Raw genomic sequence first — 19,500 nt, forward strand, 5'->3', positions numbered from 1 at the left:
TTTTAGAGAAGGCTTCCATGGACCCTGATGAACTACGTCGGAACGGTGCTGTGAACGTGAACTTGCCTCTGGTGATCTTCGACGAATTAGTTCTTCAACCGATGCGTCGGAAGGACTCTGGATCACAGTCGTCGACGGAAGAGGTGAGCCTCGTTTTGAAAGCACTTCGGCTACAACAAGAACAGATTTCGCAACAAAACCAGCTGGTGACATCGCTTATAAGCTCTTTAAACGCTGAGAAGCCAGTGACTAAATTTGTAGAACCTGATGCATTCGACGGCATGTCATCAAGTCCAGAAGGTTGGCTTGAATTCTATGAATATGCCGCTGGAAAGAACAACTGGCACTCTAATGAGGACAAGATTACTAACATGCGTAGTTACTTAAGCGGTGTTGCACGGAAGTGGTATGATTTGCACATTATTGAAGAGGCTGGCAACTCTTGGAATCAGTGGAAAGAAAAATTCTTGACGACATTCCGAAGCAACCCAGTGCAAAGGTGGGACGCCGCGCTTAATTTCAAATTCAAGCAAGGCTCCCTCGTAGAGTATTTCTTTGACAAATGCCGCCTTTTAAAGCTGGCCGAGCCTATGCTTCCTCCGTCTGCCGTAGTAGCACTAATAATGCACGGACTGCACGAGCAAGTCCTGAAGCAAGTGCAACTACGGTCACCTAAAACTATGGACGGGCTCCTGGAGTGCCTTCACGACATATCATTTACTTCAGAAGAAAATATAAACGCTAGCTCAAGCGGTCACTTCACACGGTCCGGCACGGATTGGTCAAGCCGTAATCAGCGAGAACCGCGCCGCCTTGCAGGCGGCACAGAGAGCTTGGGTTGGCGCGCTCCCAGAGGTCGGGTGTATAACATCGACAGCGACCCTGTTCCCCTACTTTCGGACGCTGAAGAGGCTCCGACGACAAAAAACTGATAAACAAGGGTGATCAGTCCGACCCGATGACCACAACTGAGACTGTTTATTTAACTTGCTCTAGCCTACTTCACATCCCTGTGAAAGTGGGAAACAGACACATGATGGCTTTGGTTGACAGCGGTGCTTCTGTGTCTATAATAAATGCCAAGCTGGTAGATGCAAGTCACCTGCATAGTGGAAGAGTACTACGGGTGCAAGGCTACGATGGAAAAGTGACAATGCATAATCAGTGGGCCTCAGTAAACATCGAGTTCCAAGGTCATGAAATAGCGAGTGAAGTACTGGTGATTGAGGGGGTGACGTATGACTTTCTGCTATCCAGACCAGATATAAAGAAACTAAAAATCAACGTATACTGGGACGATGCGGTTTTAGTGGAAGGACTATCAAGGCAAGAGACACAGCCGGATAGAAAGGATAACCTGCGAGTTGTCAATTGCGCGGAGGATATTGCAACGACCTATCCTGAACTAGTATGCATAGGAAGCTATCCACCGGCGATGACGTCACACAAGGTGCCTTTCGAACTCACCGACAAGACCGTCATCCGAAAATCACCTTACAACATGTCAAGAGAGCGCAAGATATGGTTGAAGAAGGAATTGCAGGAGATGCTAGACGCCAATATAATCCGGCCTTCGGTGTCACCCTTCGCCTCTCCCATAACTATTGCGCCGAAAGAAGATGGAACTTTCAGACTGTGCACAGATTACAGGGTTCTCAACCGACAGACAGAACTTATACCATTTCCCATGCCGAAGATAGACACGATTATAGATGAGACAGGTGGTTGCCGATGTTTTTCACGTATTGACTTGTGCAAAGGTTTCTGGCAGATCCCGCTAACCGAAGGAACAAAAATGTACACTGCTTTTATCACGCCCTTCGACCTGTACGAGTATAACCGGCTTCCTTTCGGCTGGAAAAACTCACCAGCATGGTTCCAGAAGATTATGAACGAAGTCCTGAAGCCTTTCCTAGGTGTCTTTTGTAACGTGTACATAGACGATATTATCGTCTTCTCCAAAACAGAGACGGAGCATCAGGCACACCTGTCCCAGGTATTAAATGCCTTGAGCTTGACACACCTCAAGGTTAATTTTAAGAAAAGTGCGTTCTTTCAAAGAAAAGTGGTGTTTCTTGGAAGAGTCTTTGATGGGACTACCAAAAGCACGAAACAAGAGTCCGTCGAGAGGATATCCCAACTGGTAAAACCATATGACGTACACTCATTGCGTGTATTTTTGGGATTAGCAGGACATTTCAGGCCCTTCATAAAAGACTTTGCCATCAAAACAAGATGCCTCACGCGCCTAACACAGAAAGAAGTTCCATTTGAGTGGAATGAGGAATGTGAGAGAGTCTACCGTGATCTGGTGCACAGAATATCTGCTGACCCTATTCTACGCATACCAGATTTCACTTTACCCTTTGAACTGAATACCGATGCCTCACACTATGGGACAGGTGCAGTCTTGTACCAGAAATGTCCAGAAGCATCCGGCCGAGAAAAGCGACACGTAGTAGGTTACTACAGCTACACCCTCAAGCCACCTGAAGTCAACTACACCACTACTGAAAAGGAAGCTCTTGCAGTCCTCAAAGCAATTCAGTACTTCCGTACGTACCTAGAAGGTGCGAAGTTTACTTTGTTCACCGATCACCAAGCCCTCACTCATCTCTTGAATATGACCCAACCTAAGGGACGTATCGCCAGATGGGTGAACTATTTGCAGCAGTTCGATTTCACCATCTCCCACAGACCTGGACCCCTTTTGACTGATGCAGATGCATTGTCTAGACTGATGATACAGGCCAACAACGAACAATCGGCAGAAATCAATGAAATTAAATTGTAGGAAGGCACTGAACAATTGATTTTTAGGGAAGGTCGCTATCAAGTCCCGCCAACGCTGGTTTCCAGGGTGCTTTATTTGTACCACGATAGCCCAGAATCTGGAGGACACGACGGATTTTGGCGCACCTACAACAAGCTAGTCAAGAGATTTACGTGGCCTCACATGAAAGACGACGTCAATCGATACGTTCGTTCATGCCACATTTGTCAAATCAACAAAGTGAAATATAAGCAGCCTACGGACGCCATGATAATACCTTGCCACTCAAACGTGCCTTTTGAAGTTATACACCTGGATTTCGCCGAGCTAAATAAGAAACGAGAAGGAGTCCGAAAAACGCAAGCTTTTCTTCTGGCCATAGATGAATGCACCAGGATGGTCGCGGCACGGGCAGGAAAAGAAGATGCGAATAGTGTCATCGCCCTTCTCGAACGGGATATGTTTAGGACAACCAAGACAATTGTATGTGACAACGGTCCAGCGTTCAAGAGCGAAAAGCTAGCAAGATGGGCTCGAGACCATAATATATCAATCCAGTTCTGTGCGCCATACCATCCCGCAGCGAATGGGCTTGCAGAGCGTGCTATACGAGATGTTAAACAATACATCAGGATGTACGATAGTTTCCCTGGTGGTTGGAAATGCTCTTTAGAAGCAGCTGTAAGACATCACAATCGCTCCTACACCAGCGGCTTGGGATGCAGCCCGCAATTCGCTTCTTCAGGAGGAACCCCTATTCTTCAGGCGGACCGTGAACTTGGGCTGTTAGAAAATCTCCAGATCGTCGAGGAAAGGAAACAGAAATCGCAGGAGGAGAGGTACCGTAAACGAATGAAAAAAAATTTTGACAAGAGACATTGCTCAGATATTCCAGACATTCAAGTCACCGACCTCATTCTAGTTAGGAAAGGAGTAAGAGAATCCAATGCCAAATTTTATGGTCCTTACTCTGTGACAAAGACGGCCACTCAGAAAGGAATATTGAAGACTGTGTGGTACATTGGCGAACGTGGCTCAGTTGACTGTGCTTCGATTGGAAACGTTTTCAAGTATTACCCCAGGAGGGGTTAGCAAAAGAAACCTGGAAGGGTGAAGCGGTATGAGCCTTGGAATAGAAGATGAAGAAGCGCAGGAGTCTGGGTTCAGGAGAAGAGAAGAAGGAAGTGAGAATAAAATGTAGACAAGATGGACGCCAGTTCCACAGCAATGCTTTACGTTTACTGTGTCCTTTAAGTAGGAACGCTACATAATTCTTAAAACTCTTGTTTAAATTTTTACTGATAGGCTATACGGGAGCTCCCATTAGAGTCTTTGACCTCAAGACCTCCTTCAGTATATTTTCTTCTAAAGTATCTTGTCTATTATTAATAAAACCTCGCTGATTCATTCATTTTACATAACTTTACTCATTAATTCCCGTTTTAAATTCATATAATTTTTTAATTAATGTTTATCGCAATCGGATAAGGGCGTTCGAAGCCAACCTTATGTTTCATTGCTGTGACAGCTTCCCTTGGCCTAGTAAGGCCCAAGATAAGGCTAGCCGCTCTCTTTTGCAATTGGTCTAAGTCATAAGTGAAAGTGACCTCCTATAACTGTTACAACGCTGCAAAGTATGCGTGTATATGTATACTCGCTGCTAAGCACGTACCCTTTCGTGCGGCGCGACGAAAATGTTGTTGACGAAGAGGACGTTGAGCCACCAGTTGTCGTGACAGTTCTGCGCCACACTGTCCATCGTCTCCTTCCACATGGGGCCGGATCCGATGACGGGCAGCAACATGGCGACCATGGTGGCCAGTAGCATCGCCACCACGGCCCTGCACGAGTGAAATTTGTCGCTTAGGCCGCGATCGCTGGCAGCCGTATTCATTTTGTTGGAGCACGCAGGGCTCGCAAGCTTGACTCCTTCGTTTCGAATTTGAAACCTGTGTGCATTATTGTGCTTCTAATGCGCTAAGGTGCTTCTAGCACGCACAGTAGCTACAACCCGCGTAAGAGTGCTGGCGCGTCGACCCCTAGACCGTACCCTAAGGTAACGTTTAGACTACTGCCAAAATTCAGCGCAGCAGTGTCAATCGACTACACAGGATTAGGCTGGCAGGAGCGTTTACATGTCGTTACTTGCACCTAATGCGACGCACTGAGTCTTCGGTTGCGAGTTGGGCAATGAAGCAATGTGCATATGTCTATAAAGCATTTGCTAAGTGACTGCTTTCACTACATCAAAGATCCACAGATGTTGGCTGATACACTCGTTTGTCTCGACAGCCAACCGTTGTCAGGGGACGTTATATTGGGCCCTTGGCACGACTATAAATCTATTTTCTAGGTCATCAAGGCAATCCTTATTCTTTGGACCTAAGACCAACTCCGTACACACGTAGCTAACGTTTTGTTTCTTCCCTCTGCCGTTATCGCGCCCTCCCCCCCCCCCCTATCCACATCGTCTTTATTTCTTTCGCTCTTACCCCAGCCAGAGTAGCACGCCAGATGAATGCACCTCAGGGCGGCCTTTTTGCCTCTCTTAATAATAAGCTTTTCTCTCTCTCTCTCTCTCTCTCTCTCTCTCTCTCTCTCTCTGGTACATCGCATCGAGAAAGAGAGGTATATTGAGTGACAACTACTACTTAGACACACCGCGCCTTCGCCGTTGAAGCATTCGCGCTGAAAGTAGACAGTACGTGCGAGGATTTGTTTCCGACGTGTCACACGAGAAGCCGTCACATTTGTGCGCCATACACGTGAAACAGTGCAAACAGTGGAATGTTGACCGCTGAGTGACGCGAAGGTATGTGGGATGCGATATATTCAGGGCTCGACAAAGATACCTTCCAATTGTATCATGATACGATACAAGATACTCAGGCAACAAGTATATGAGATACAGATACAACATGCTACCGCGATTACTGTATTCGATACGATACTTTCCATTTGTATCTTAGATGCTCCGATACACTCACAATTTTTTTATTATGTTTCAAAGTTTATTGCATCAAAGTAATTGCATGTTTTGATGGATATGAAATACAAAAGGAGTTCCCATAGTCAAAGACTGCATTGGGACCTCCGGTCAATGTTAGGTGCGGAGCGGAATTACTCTAGCGCTGCTGCATTAGTGTCTAATATACCAACAAATGTGGGAAATCCACTAGATACAAGGCAACCCAATTCTTGCAGTGTTCAGACTTCGTTAGAAATCACCGCGAAAGAGAAACTTCGGTAACCACACTGCAGTTGCATCAGAATTTGCGCGAAAGATGCCGCACGCAATGACGTACGCAGCACAGTACGGTGGCTACGAACAACTGTCATGGCACTGACGGAACTCAAAAGAAAAGATCAAGAAAACAAAAGGTCGGCTACCCGCAGATGCTCGCGCGCTTGTTTTTGTCGAGATGGCGCGAACGCCACCCCGCGACTCTGCTCCGCCAATAGGGAAGCGCAGACCTTATCGCCGGCCCTGGCTTAAGAGCTCTGGCGGGAAGATAAAAGAATGTCGCTGCCTTTAGTCATATTCAGGCGGCTCAGTCGCAGCAGTTTCAGCTTGAGAAGCGGTGTTCGGCCAGCGTTTATATAGTTTCGCACGCTGATGTTGTGATAGCAGTATCTTGTATCTTAAGATAATCTTAAGATACAGGATAGTGCTATCCTAATCTATAAGAAACACAGATACTGACAGACACCTCAGCAGATGTGTGATGATACAGATACAAGATATCCAAAGGAGTATCTAAGATAGCACCTAAGATGCATGTATCTTTGATACTGCCGAACACTGGATACTGCTATACTCATAGAGCCATGTCTTCAGCAATAAGCGCAAGCTATTGGCTACTTTCACAAGAATGCCGACCAGAAGGCCCCTGACGACTCCGTGCAACACCAGCAAGAATAAATAAATAAGCAAATAAATAAAATAATTAATTAATTAATAAAAAATAAATAAATTTTGATGATCATAATTGCTAACATCCTCACAAACACTAGCTCCAAGACGTCATAGCACTAACTCGGAAGAAATTCAGAGGCTTTAGAGTCGCAGCATCCACTGTTCCGGCCAAACAAGTGAACGGGTGCTGCCTAGTGCTGACGTCAGAGCGCGACTTGCTGCATGAATAGAGGCGCATATGGCTGCTACATAGATCACCCAATTCGGTAACCAGACAAAGGTCGGATTTTGAAGTGGTTTCGCAGCCGGTGCGATTAAAGCACTGTGACGCAACCACTCGCGCTGCGCAAGCCTCAGTTCGGCAGACAGGCGTGAAACTTCGATCTGCAGCTGAGTATGCACGCGGTGCCTCAGCGCGCCTCAATTTATCCGATTACACAATAGCTTCGTTCTTGTGATAATATGAATTTATTTCAAGGGCAGAATCCTTAGAAAGCTTTCGCAATTCGTCGATCGCTTAAATCGCGAAAGGACGACTATACGCAAGAAAATAAAGCAACCTGAAATAAAGATCTTTAGAGAATGTCATGAAATGATTAAGTCAGCTACCTTCCCTATTCAGAACTCAGAGTACTCTTACTTTAGTTCTGGCAGTCAGCTCACTGTAATACAAGAAACGATGTGTCGTCGTCGTCTTTGTCATCATCATAACCCTCACCATTATCCTATTTCATGCCCATTGCAGGACGAAGGCCTCTCCCAGCGATCTCCAATCACCAGCAATGCGTAGGTTGTAACAAAACCACTACAGACTCTCGGAAATACAAAACAGTGGTACAGTTATACGGATACTTTGGACCCGATGCGACAACGCTCGCTAACTTCTGTATCCACTTTCAGGTGCCCCATCAAATTTAGTGTTCCGTTTTACTCAGAAACAGCCAGGAAACGTTACAAGCGACCTTGTCTGCGAGCGCTGTTCCGTGCTCCAAATGACTCTGGACTCCACATAAACTGCCTACAATGTCGTCGTCTTTCTTTCTAAAGCGGCTTAGTGCGCGAGCTGTGCTGTATATAGCTTATTATTTTTTGCCTCCGAGCGTCCCCGAAGAAGATATTGATTGTTGTTTTGCGCAACGCCAGCCAGTTTTTTCCCTCAAAGGGTTTGCCAAAATAAGCGCTGGCTGAAAATGGCTTTCAAGATGAAATCAATGAACGGAGAGCGGGTAGTTACACAAGTTCTTCGCCTTAGGGTTTAGCTTGAAAATTTTGATGCAGCTAGCTTGCGTAACAAAAGGCGCCCATTTGAAAGTGTACTTTTAAATAATAACGCTCACCTTACAGCTATGAGAAAAACTGAATTAGCAGGACATTCTGTATAACTTTTATTTTTTTGTTAGGACATGCCGCACCGGAGAAGCAAAGCCGCAACGCAAAAACCACCTATATAGGGAAAAATAGGCGAAAAGATATACAAGTAAACTAAGAGAAATCTTTTTCTAAAACCATTACTGTAATACAGGACGCACGTGCTCACAAACGAGGTGTCATTGCGTAGCTATTAAATCACAAGAAAGGGAAGCAAGAGGGAATATAAACACGAGTTGTTCAAAGACAATACATACCTGAACGCTTTGTGGAGCACGCTAAAGAAGGGTTGCCGTCGTCTGCCGGTCGACTCGTTGTCCACAAGACCGTGGTAGCCGAACAGGAGCCCGCTGCGTATGCAGAACAGTGAGCTCAGCCGGGAAATGGGCTCCCCAAATTGAGCTGCTCATACGGAAACTCAATGTTATATCAAGTATCGGCCCCATCTGACCTTGCATTCTTTTCTTCAATTCAACCTTGTTCGCTGATTTGCCCTTCACTGCCAGCTATCACAGAAGTTTGCGTAGCAACTCTGTAGTTTGTGTGTAGTACTTGTGTACCTACTTGTGCGATCTTGGATTGGGGTCATCTAACTGCTTTTGCAGCTCGAAACAAATGCCAGACGCATCGCTGTTCCTCCCCAGTTGCTGTTATTTATTCATTTATATTTTTCGAAATTCCCTTTGCATTCTTGTCCACTGCTACCGCCAGAACCCAGGCTTTCGCAAGTGGTAGTGGGTGCTGCGCATGTTCATTTAAGACCAGTCAATCCCACTCCATAGCTGCCCCATGGCTGCAATTGCATGAAAACCTATGATGGCCTATGGATACTAAGGCACATGGTGCGGCCTGCAGCATTGACTGAGAACGGCGTGAGCCAACCTATATACGTTTAGTAACAGCGGACGCCACCGTAGCGCCAAAAGCCAGGGTACACTTCGGCAACAAAGAATACAAGCTTTAGATGCGCTGAATACGGTTAGCACTAAATGCAGCACGCTTACTTGAAAGGCAGCTGCAATTTTTGATAAACACACACACTTTTGGTTACCTGTACCTGTGGGACAAGTGAAAATTGGCGTTTCGTCGTTGAGCTATACGTGCTTCCGAACTCGGTTGTCGGAGCACAGCAGCACCTTTCTCGTGAGTTACGGCAGGAATAATGGAAAGTTACTCTTGTATTTTTATCTGAAATTTATTGATAAGTTAAACTATTACAGTATTTATATTATTTTCTGTGCTGCACCTATGCCTGCAGGATGTATAAAGAAAGACAAAGTGAACATAATTATAAATTTCATAATTTATAATTAATGAGGAGCAGACCACGGAATCATCCTGCATTTTATATCTGAATGAAAAGCACAACAATGCGGGCGAAGATAGCGCTCAGCATCACAGGCGCACTACCTTGGGTGACAAGTTGATTTTCCGTCATTTGGTCTCAGTGGTTCCCTCGCCCCAGCGGTTGTCCGCGCTCTCGGCGCAGGCAGGAAGCGGGGGCGGCTCTTGTTCTACTGTAGCACTTAAAGAGACCCTGAAACGATTTTGGCGATTTTCTACAAACGTACTGAGTCGTTATAGTAGGTTCTTCTGATCATTAATTGATGCATCTAAGTGCTCTGCGTAAAGCGTGTAATTTATTATAAGGTTTTAAAAATACACATCGCTGCCGATCGCAGCGCACTGCTCGGCGGAATTTTAAGCCGCCCCTACCCATATGATGCAAATAACCCATATTACGTCACATGGGCGAGCTATCTGATTGGCTGACCAGGGCGCGTGGTCGATAATTTTTCCAACTTTTTGGTAAACAAATGACGTTCGTAATAGTTTGAATGTTAGTTAATTTGTTTTTATAACAAGAAAGTAACAAAGAGAATGCACAAGAACAATTTTTCAGTACACTTAAGCACTTCCGGCACGCAGCAAGTGTCGTCTGCTTGTGTTACAACGTGCTTTGTATTTGACGAGAGCTCCGCCGTCAGTGTCGGTTTGTGTTTTCGCGAGTGCTATGATTCGACTTTGTTGCCTTGTGGACTGCAAACCTAGCGACCTGCAAACCGCGAGTCCAGTATTAGGGCAAACGCAAGCGCAAGGGCACAGGGTCTGGCCGCTTGACTGTGCCGGGATGAGCCACGAGATGAGAAGGGAAAATGTGAACGGTCTACACGGTGCAGCCACCTGGTGGCACAGAGCTCAACCATACACAGTAGCAGCAACGAAGTGTATTCTTTGCTGCTGGTGCGTATTTTTCGCAGGAGTGTAATCATCAACACGTTGATTTATAAATGGTTAAAATGCTTTACACTTGGTTAGAGCAATATTAGCGCTTTGTTTGACTGGTTAAGCGCTGCGCCAGCAAGTGTCTGGACCGTGCAGACCGATCAGGCTGCTCACGTACGTCTAGGCTAAAGTTCCTTCATCAGCTTGAGTTTATGCCTCCAGTCATTTGCCGAAATGACCAGCTTGCCTGTTTTTAGCGGAGTACCGGACACGTTCGGCGCTACGACAGAATGCTCGCAACGCACGCTGCTTCGATAGCTCTCGGTCGACGGCCAAGCGGCTAGCGGAGAGGTCTCGCGCGGGAGGGGGCGTGCTCCTAAACAACCGGAAGTGAACGATGTGACGTCGCATTGTGACGCTGAACCAGTGAAGGCGGAGCTTAGCGCCGCTCGCTCGGCGAGTGAGTTGAGGAGAAAAAGCATAGCTAGGGAGGAGGGTAACTTCTAATCGCTTGCAGCTCCATTAATACGTAACGCTTCACTTAAATCGTGGTGCGAATGTTTTACTTAAGCTGTACCCTACGCGCCTACAAAATTTGTCCGAACCGTTTCAGGGGCCCTTTAAGCGTCTCTCCCGCTTGACCAGTAATGGCCGCGGCAGCTGCTTGAAAGGCATTTCACCAAGTTATCTTGCTTTTTCTTCTGGCTTAGCCTAGGGTGCTTCCCATACAAAAATGCATCCTTGCTTTCTTTAGACTTCTTTCGAACTTTCTATCAACTTTATTAACATCCTATGTACTTTTACTTCCTATTAACGCTTGTTACAATAAGGTTGGTAAGCTTCGTATTTACTTTCGTTTGAAGAAAGCTTGTTAAAAGAAAGTTTAAAGGAAGTTGGTAGGCTCTGTTGTTACTTTCTTTTGAAGAAAGGTTGTTAAAAGAAAGTTTTAAAAATTTGGTAGGCTGTCTTCTTACTTTTGTTTGAAGAAAGCTTCATAAAAGAAAGTTTTAAGAAGTTGGTAGGCTGTGTTCTTACCTTTGTTTGAAGAAACTTTGTTACAAGAAAGTTTTAAAAAAGTTGGTAGGCTCTGTTTTTACTTTCGTTTAAAGAAAATTATACCAATTGTATTTGCTTAACTCATTTGTTCTTTTAATGATGTGATAAAAAGCATAATATGCAAAATTGGTAATACAATAATTAGTACGAATACCAGAGTGTCATAGTGATAATTCCTTCCTGCAGTTTAAAAGAAAGCAATAATAGGAGACAATAATGTTTTGCTGGGTATGGACATATAATCAGTAGAAGCAAAGGTAAAATATATTTGCCTACCCTGGCGATATTGTCTATATATGACGTTGCTTCTAGTCTAAAAAATACTTTTATACATCTCGAGTCCCTTTCTGTCTCCGTGTGAGGCAGAGACAGTACCTCTGCTCCATGTAAAACAGTGGTATTATTGGACTTCTTGACGTATTGTAAGGCTGTTTACTTTTGTTCGCGACGATTTTTTGCCTTTTTCTTTTTTCTGACCTCGGCTCATTAACAAACCTTTTTACTACTATTCTATAAAAATTGTACACAGAACTTGGCTGTCTCACAAATGCAGTACCTGCGGCTTCTGTTAAACGTGCCTTTCTTTTCATAACTGCGGGTGATCGCTCTGTTGAAATTGGCGGTTGAAGAGATGTATACAGCCGCACGAATCCCGTATTTGCTTGCTTGGGCGCCTAACTGAATAATTTGAGATTGTCGTTTGGCTGAGTAGTGAAAGTTGTGCACCAAACACGGCCGTATCTGTTTGTTTACGCGTTCGTGCAAATAGTACGCTTGTTGCTCTTCGGCCGCAGCTCCACCTGCTGTAGCACGTCAGCCATCGCCACGTTTTGTCGTCGTTATTCCTGACGCTAAGAGGAAATATGGTCTCACCAATTCAAGGGCACATATTCTCGGAAATACGACACCTAGCGCCATAGGAAGCGTGTATACGGGCAGGTGATCATTAATGTGTGCTCAGTAGGTGCCAAAGAAGCCTGTAGGCCGTCCGCCATTGCAAGCAGATAGACCTGCACGGACGAAGCGCTGATAGGCTCCTGTTCGCCAACCAAAACTAAAGTTCGCTAATGGTTCGGCTTAAGTCCATGTATATGCTTTATAAATAAGGAAGCCTACCCAGATACTGTAAGCCCACCAATTGGGGCCTAAATACCTGCTCTTCTCCCAGCGGCGGCTTCCTTTGAGTAACAACATCTGATCTCGAAGGCGGTGCTTTTGAAAACTGCATGCGCATCAACCGGATGGGAATCTTGGAGGGAATATCCACTTCGTTTTTATTTGTTCTTATACACATTTCCTTAAACTGCGTATCACAAAGTGCATACTCTTACAAAGCACACACTTTTTGGACCCACCAAATTTGTTAAAGGGTCCCTACTGATTCTAATAAGGAAAAGAAGAGCAATTTTAAAATTTATGATAAATATTTCTAACAACCGCAGTGTGGCGCTACTGCAGTATTTGTTTGGTCCACAGACCACATTGGTTGTACTAAGTACTCGTTTCTGTAAGGCGGTAGTGGAATTATGTTTTAGAAGTGCCTAGACAAAATGTGCTCCTTGTCGTGTGCAATAACCATCTCAAAAATCTTCCGGACTCTTGGAAAGCCATTATTTCGCCGTGTGTTGGGCGTGATCCACCAGTGTCGACAGTGAGTCTCCCACCACAGCGCCCGTCCGAGCTGCCTTTGTTCTGCCGAGCTGCCTGCCCGCGCTCTCGTGAAAAGTCTGGTAGTGTATGGAAGGCTTTGTTGAAGGTTGTGATTTTGTGGAGCTGGAGCTCATCAAAAGTTCTACAGTGCTTGCGCCAGAAAAACGTCGGTGTCACGGTACGTGTGAGATGAAGGAGCGTTTGCTGACTACGTCTTGAAAGGTAAGCAAGTTTGGCGCTCGCGCGCATTCTTGAAGCTTATGGTTCATGTAATGAGCGTCGTGTAACTAGCCAGAGCAGAGCACTTTCTGATTGTAGGTTGCCCATGTCGCTGTGTTCATTTAGCAAGCGATTTCATGAAAGCTTCTTTTGATGTTACAGCGTACTAGTATTCTTCTGTGAAGTATATGCTACTAGCCTTGATTGTAATGACTGAATCGGCACACAATTATGAAAACACTGAAAGTTACTGTTTGCTCGGTAGTTTCCTGGCAAGAAATTCTGCGTTATGTAGGCATTCCTGCAACTATTGTACATGTTTAATGGATACGTCGATGTATCATGGGCTTCGCGCTTTGGCACACGATTCTTAAGTTTGACGATTGAGCAGATATAACCTTGCGTGAAGATTTTTGTACGTATACAGTTGGGTTTCAAGGTCCACGTCGCGAGAACCTGTCTGTGTTCCAGAGCAGATATAGGCCGATATTACAATAACAATGTTGCTTTTTAATCGAGACATTTCAATCACACGCCGGCATTTATATACATATATATACATATATATATATTCATTAAGAACAGGATGTCAGCTCATACAATCGTAGGTTAGGGCGTTGCGTAATAAAGTAAGGACTGCGATTTTGTAGCAATACTTACCGCTCGATTCTATGCCACTCTTGTCGCCCACCGCTAACGGCCGGCTAACCCGGGCCGGGCGTCCGTCAAACCATTAACGTATACCGAAAACATTAGCATCGCTACGAAATCGCGGCCTAGCTTTCAGAATGCTTTTCATCTGCGCAATATTTTTTTCTTAATCCAATGCTCTGTGTTTTACTATATATTTGAGTTTTGTTGATGATCGTCCTTGTAGTCTGTTGTTGCTGCTGGTTTCGTTGCTTCCTGAAATTTCACTTGTTACAAAATAGCAGTGTAACAACCTAAGATATAACGAAGAGATTTGTACAACCAGACGCAGATTGATGCATCTGGTTGTGTGAGGTTGGTTGGTTTGGTTGTGTGAGTTGTGTGAGTTGTGTGAGGTTGTGTGAGGTTGTGTGAGGTTGTGTGAGGTTGTGACAGCCGGCTGTGTGAGGCACTCTTTGCAATTCCATATGACATTGGTAAATCACAAATTTCCACCTTCACAGTATAATAAACAAAGATTTCTTATTGTTAAATGCTATGTGGATTCTGGAGGAATCCCTACACCCTGCCGGAACCTGCTGCACTGCTGAAAGCTGGGCAGCACAACGATAAAGCACCTGATCTGCATGCTTTCACAAAGGTGCGTACAAAACTGTCGCTACCTTGTGAATTCTAGGATACGTTTGCGTAATATGCAATCATTTTACTGTATGTGCCATTTCGGGATTTCTAGTGGGAGATCACTTGAATTCTGTCTTTTGGTGATCTGGAATGCCCTCAGCTTAATCGACTTACCAAAGTAGCCTCCTCTGAGTTACATATAATTGGGGGGCTTAAGTAATTATGCATGATATACTCCATACAGGCTCTATAATTATCTAGCCAAATTGCCTTTCTAAGAACCTCGTTGAGATGCATGAGGTGCCCAGATGTGTATCATTTTTATATTTTCATTAGGCTGTCTTATGGAGTTAGATTCTCACACTATTGCCTGTGTGCCTATATTCTTCCCTCCAATCGGTAACAATTATGTATCGCATACCCCACTTCACCTCCTAAAACATTTGCATAAAACAATATATTTTCTTGCTTTATGGGTAGCTGCTGAATTTCTAGTCAGTACGGGAGTTCAATTCCTCAAACTTATAAAAAATCATTACACTTTTAATGTTAGAAGCTCACTATGAGTCCCATGTGCAGGTTCGTTTCAGGCTGGAAGCTGGTCTGCTTTATACATTACAGTAATTTGAGTTGGTAACGTGGTATAGGAAACTGCTGAATCATATAACAACCAGCCCAGTGCAGTAGTTGCAAGCCATACCATGACAACACAGCTGAATGCTGACAATTCACTCCTACATTGCCATATTTTTTCTCCATTTCTTTGTCCTTTTTCAGTTCGCGGGGAAAAAGCTTGTTCTTTGCAATTACTTATGTGTAATGCGAAGAATTGATTTTACTTTCCCTCGGATTTACCAAGATGTCGCAAGGGGGCTTGCTTCAAGCTCAAGCTACCCTGTACTTCATTTTGAACTATTTACTTTTTGATATAGTTTAAATATTTGTTGCACTCTTAGCGAATTGTGGTTTCATACTGCGAATAATGCCCTCTAGAGCACCTAGAAAAATGTGTTCTACCACCTAAGTACATGGTTTAGGCAAAAAGTGCCTCAATGCTTTCGCACAAAAGTTCTATCATCGAGAGTTTGATGGAAGCTTGTTTGGTCGGGATGAAACATAACAAAAAAAGACATTCGAAAGCCTTATTCACAATGCGGCAAAAAAGTAGAAGTGCCTATTTAAGTAGGTTTTAGCATGTGGCGCAAGCACCGCGCATAAGACGGAGAGGGTTCCTTCGTTTTGATAAGCGTGTATCCTGTTGATTGTATTTCTAGGAACCCCACAGGTACAGGCGTGGCTTCCAGTTTCTTTTCTGGCCAATTATACTAGAGTTCATGCAGTCACTGATGTACTTAACCACTGCTGCGTGTTCTGCCAAAGCATTTGACGCCACGAGGTGCCATATGCTTCAAACAAAGTGCTTTTCAGCTGCATGTCTGCCAAAGTTCAATCTAGCTGAGAAAATACAAATTTACATGCACATTATACTTTTGAATATAGGGCAAGTAATTGCGGTGCCTTGCTGTAAATGTACATATAGATTTCTTTCACGGTGCATTCTGTGAAATCAATTTTTTTAGTCTACAAGCAAGAAGATATAGAATTTGGCAATTACTGGTTTGAAATTTGTTCATAACTCTATTCAATATGGAGCATTTCTTCTAAATACTTGTTCAGCAGTAATCTGCCAAATATAATGTAGAATATTCTTTGTAAGGTACTATGGTTATGGACATTCCATGGCTGAGCAGTACAGGCAGCTGCGTTTATACTGATGAGTTTACTGTTGTTAAATGCAAGAAAATTACAGTAACGAGAACTGTTTCAAGGACATTTCAAGTTTGAAAAGTTGTATACTGCATAAGTGATGTCATTTGCATTTATTGACAGTTAGCCATGTCTGGCTGAAGCCGTTCTAAGAAGTTTGAATATCCTTGTCGCAACTGGTTTATGGCTGCTTTAGACAATTGTATGATTCCTACATGTAACAGGTTCATATTCAGCGCATCAGTAGCGCTTCATTCGCTTTTTCGGTGGTGTTCTAATGCCCACAATGACGTCGCCTAAACAGAGGCCTTGAGCCCCAGATGTGGTAACGCCATTCTAAGCATGTGTGGTAAGGAAGTCAGTTAAAATATTCCCTTTCATTGTAGGTCACTTAAAGTTCTTGAGCATGACTGCAACATGCTGTCCCGTCCACATGTACTGACACAATGCATCAGGCTACTTTAACAATATTTACATCTGGTGACCATGGGGATATAAAGAATGCATCCTCGTTGCTGCTTGCTTGTGGCTTCGAAGGACATGTATCAAAGGGTTACAAAATAAATATCAGTGTTTGTAAAGATTGTTGTGTTTTGCAAACAGATACATTTATATCCCACACATGTGTAAAGTTACATTAGAACAGTACCAGAATACTTAAAAAAATTCTGGAGAAAGCGGGAAATGTCACCAAGGTGTTGCTGAAATGTACAAGAAAGTTGGAAGGATGTTTCTAATGTGAGCAACAGAAAGTTGGAAAAACGTTACTAGGAAGCTTCTAGGTGGAGAAACAAAAAGTTGGCAGAATGTTACTATAAAGTTTCTAAAAAGTATGAAGACGGTTAGTAAATCCTGCTTTTAATATTTGAAGCACGTTCATTCATCGTTTAAAGAAAGTTCGTAAATAAATTTTTTATTTAATATCGGTGGCCAATAGTCCACATGATGTTGGTATGAAGTTTGTAGGAAGTTTAAAAACGGTTTCGACGCATTAAACAAACCGTTGGTAGGTTCTAATACCATTTGTATAATAAAATGTTATTCAAAGTTACTAGAAAATTTTGTAAGGGTTGGCTGCAGTGTCTATGCTGCCCGAACATATGTGACATTGGTAACACGGGGTTTCAGCAAAGTTTCGTGAAATCAGTGTCTCGGAGGAAGGCGATGAGCAGGTTCAAAGTATTTCCGTGAATGCCTTCTGTCCTTCAGGAAGCCCTGCGTCTTGGAAGCTCGCATTGGTAAGACAAGACACGTCGCGTAGCCAACTTCTTTCTCTGCTCGTTGAAATGCTGGCACCGCATAGCGTGGAACGAAGTGTTCGACATCCTCACATTAGGCACCAAGCACGGAAGAAGAACGTCGCGTCTTAACCACGTCTGTGTAGAGGCAGAGTCAGTTCGAGCTCAATAGTTGAAGGTAGCTTCTTTGCGACTAATTTCACTCTCGAGACATGGCTGATGCAAAGTTCTGTAGAGCGTCCAAAGATGGCTGCGGATTATGTATTATGTGTGGGGCAGCCTTTTCACGGCTCTGAATGTTTGCCCACATGGCATCGTTTCACGGTGACATTTGATTCTTCAAACAACTGTGCCACGGCGACGAGAAGCAGCAACTTCGCTCGCGAAGCCCCAGCTATGGTTGATTAATGGGGTGTAACGTCTCAAAGCAAGAGATGGGGCAGAAGTGTCTATAAGAGACGCCGGGATGGAGGGATCGATTTTCACTAGGATTAGCTGTAGTTCTTCTACGTGCACTCCAAGCACAGTGCGTGAGCGTTTCGTGCATTCTGTGCCCATCGGAATTTGGCTGCCGAGGTATAGGTATCGAACCCACCATCTCGAGCTCAGCATCGTGACGCTATAGCCGCTCAACCATAGGATCGGGTATACGTCAATCCTTCATATCATTCAATCACTCGCGGACAACACATTTGTAGGGGCCCCCTGCTTCTGTGACGTTCCAACCAAGTCATTGCCGAAATCACGGAAAGGACTAAACAACGCGAACTGCGGTTACTGCGCTCGCTTGCGAACTTCGCGCGGGAAGTGAGACAAATGATTGCTTCCTCTCGTTGCCAGGCACTGCAGCCTCTGGTCGCTCGTTGATGGAGACGTTACACGTAGTTGCCGGGCAGGGATACACCGCTCGGCGGGGAGACGGGAGAAGCACGCTCTTGTTGCGCGGGAGACAAACGCGCTCTCATTTCCGGTTTCGGAGGCTTGCTCGCCCCGGTGGCTGTGCGCGCTCTCGGAGCAGCCAGGAAGCGGACACGGCTCTCGTCGTGAAAGAATAAACGCACGAACAACGTGGCAAGCGCCTTCTCCTCCGCGTATACACAAAACGGCCGGTCTTGGTCGGCGTTGAATAGTCACAGTGGCGTCGCACAGTAGAACTCGACACGGCGCAATCTCGCTACTTGAAGCTTGCAGCTTCACAGCGTCCAGGAAGCCAGCTTTTGCCAGATCCCGTTACAACACGTTGTGGAGGAAGTGAACCTATGAATGCTTCATTTGCAAAGCACGGAAAAAAATCGCGTCCGGAGATTATCAGCAACAGGGAAATAAAACAAACAAACGTACAAGAAAATACAGCTCCCAATAAAAAATAGAGACTGCCGGCAGTCACGTAGATTCCTACATGCTACTGAGCACAGGGAAGTGCATCGGGTACAGAAAGGTCCTATGAGGAGGAAGGCAAAAAATGACAAAAAAAAGAAAAATAATAATAAACATGAAAAAATGTGATCATGATATTTACAGGTTAGTCAAAGGTGATGGTTGTTAGCATTTGGCCGGATAGAGCTTGTCAATTAAGCCGATGTCTTCAAGGAATATTAAAAACAATTTAAGCTTACCATTCGCTTTGTAGGAGAAGGCATAGGACCTAGTATTCTTTAATTTAGTACTTGGGAAGCGGAGCCAATTCTAACGGAATAACTAATCATCTCGTCTCTGTAACCTGAACATTCCAACAAAATGTGTTCAACAGTTTCCAATGCACCACAGTTATCACAATACGGGTTGGTGGTCAACTCAAGGCAGTACAGGTAGCTGATGGTGAATGCGGCGTTCGGACGAAGTCCATTATATCTAGTCTCAAGGTGACGAGGAAGCTGACACGGAAGTCTAGTAATTAGGACGGGGTTTATTGAGTGGAGAGAGGGATTTTGAGTGGTGTTCCTACTCCAGGATGGCATTTTATATGGGTGCAGCATGCACCTTAATGAACCTGAGATGCTGCTTGTCATTCTTCG

At 44.5% G+C, this 19,500-nt stretch overlaps 1 protein-coding gene across 1 annotated transcript in view; it reads right to left on the reverse strand.

The window, feature by feature from the left end:
* LOC135917796 (nose resistant to fluoxetine protein 6-like) overlaps nucleotides 1–19,500 on the reverse strand; it is a 413,546-nt gene that overhangs the window by 48,677 nt on the left and 345,369 nt on the right. The window contains exons 8-9 of the mRNA XM_065451401.1: nucleotides 8,315–8,407; nucleotides 4,446–4,614 (exon numbers count right to left, since the gene is read on the reverse strand). Of these exons, the coding sequence (XP_065307473.1) occupies nucleotides 4,446–4,614; nucleotides 8,315–8,407 (262 nt within the window). The remainder of the gene's footprint in view (nucleotides 1–4,445; nucleotides 4,615–8,314; nucleotides 8,408–19,500) is intronic.

The sequence above is a fragment of the Dermacentor albipictus genome, unplaced genomic scaffold (assembly GCF_038994185.2).
Source record: "Dermacentor albipictus isolate Rhodes 1998 colony unplaced genomic scaffold, USDA_Dalb.pri_finalv2 scaffold_13, whole genome shotgun sequence".
Lineage (NCBI taxonomy): Eukaryota > Metazoa > Arthropoda > Arachnida > Ixodida > Ixodidae > Dermacentor > Dermacentor albipictus.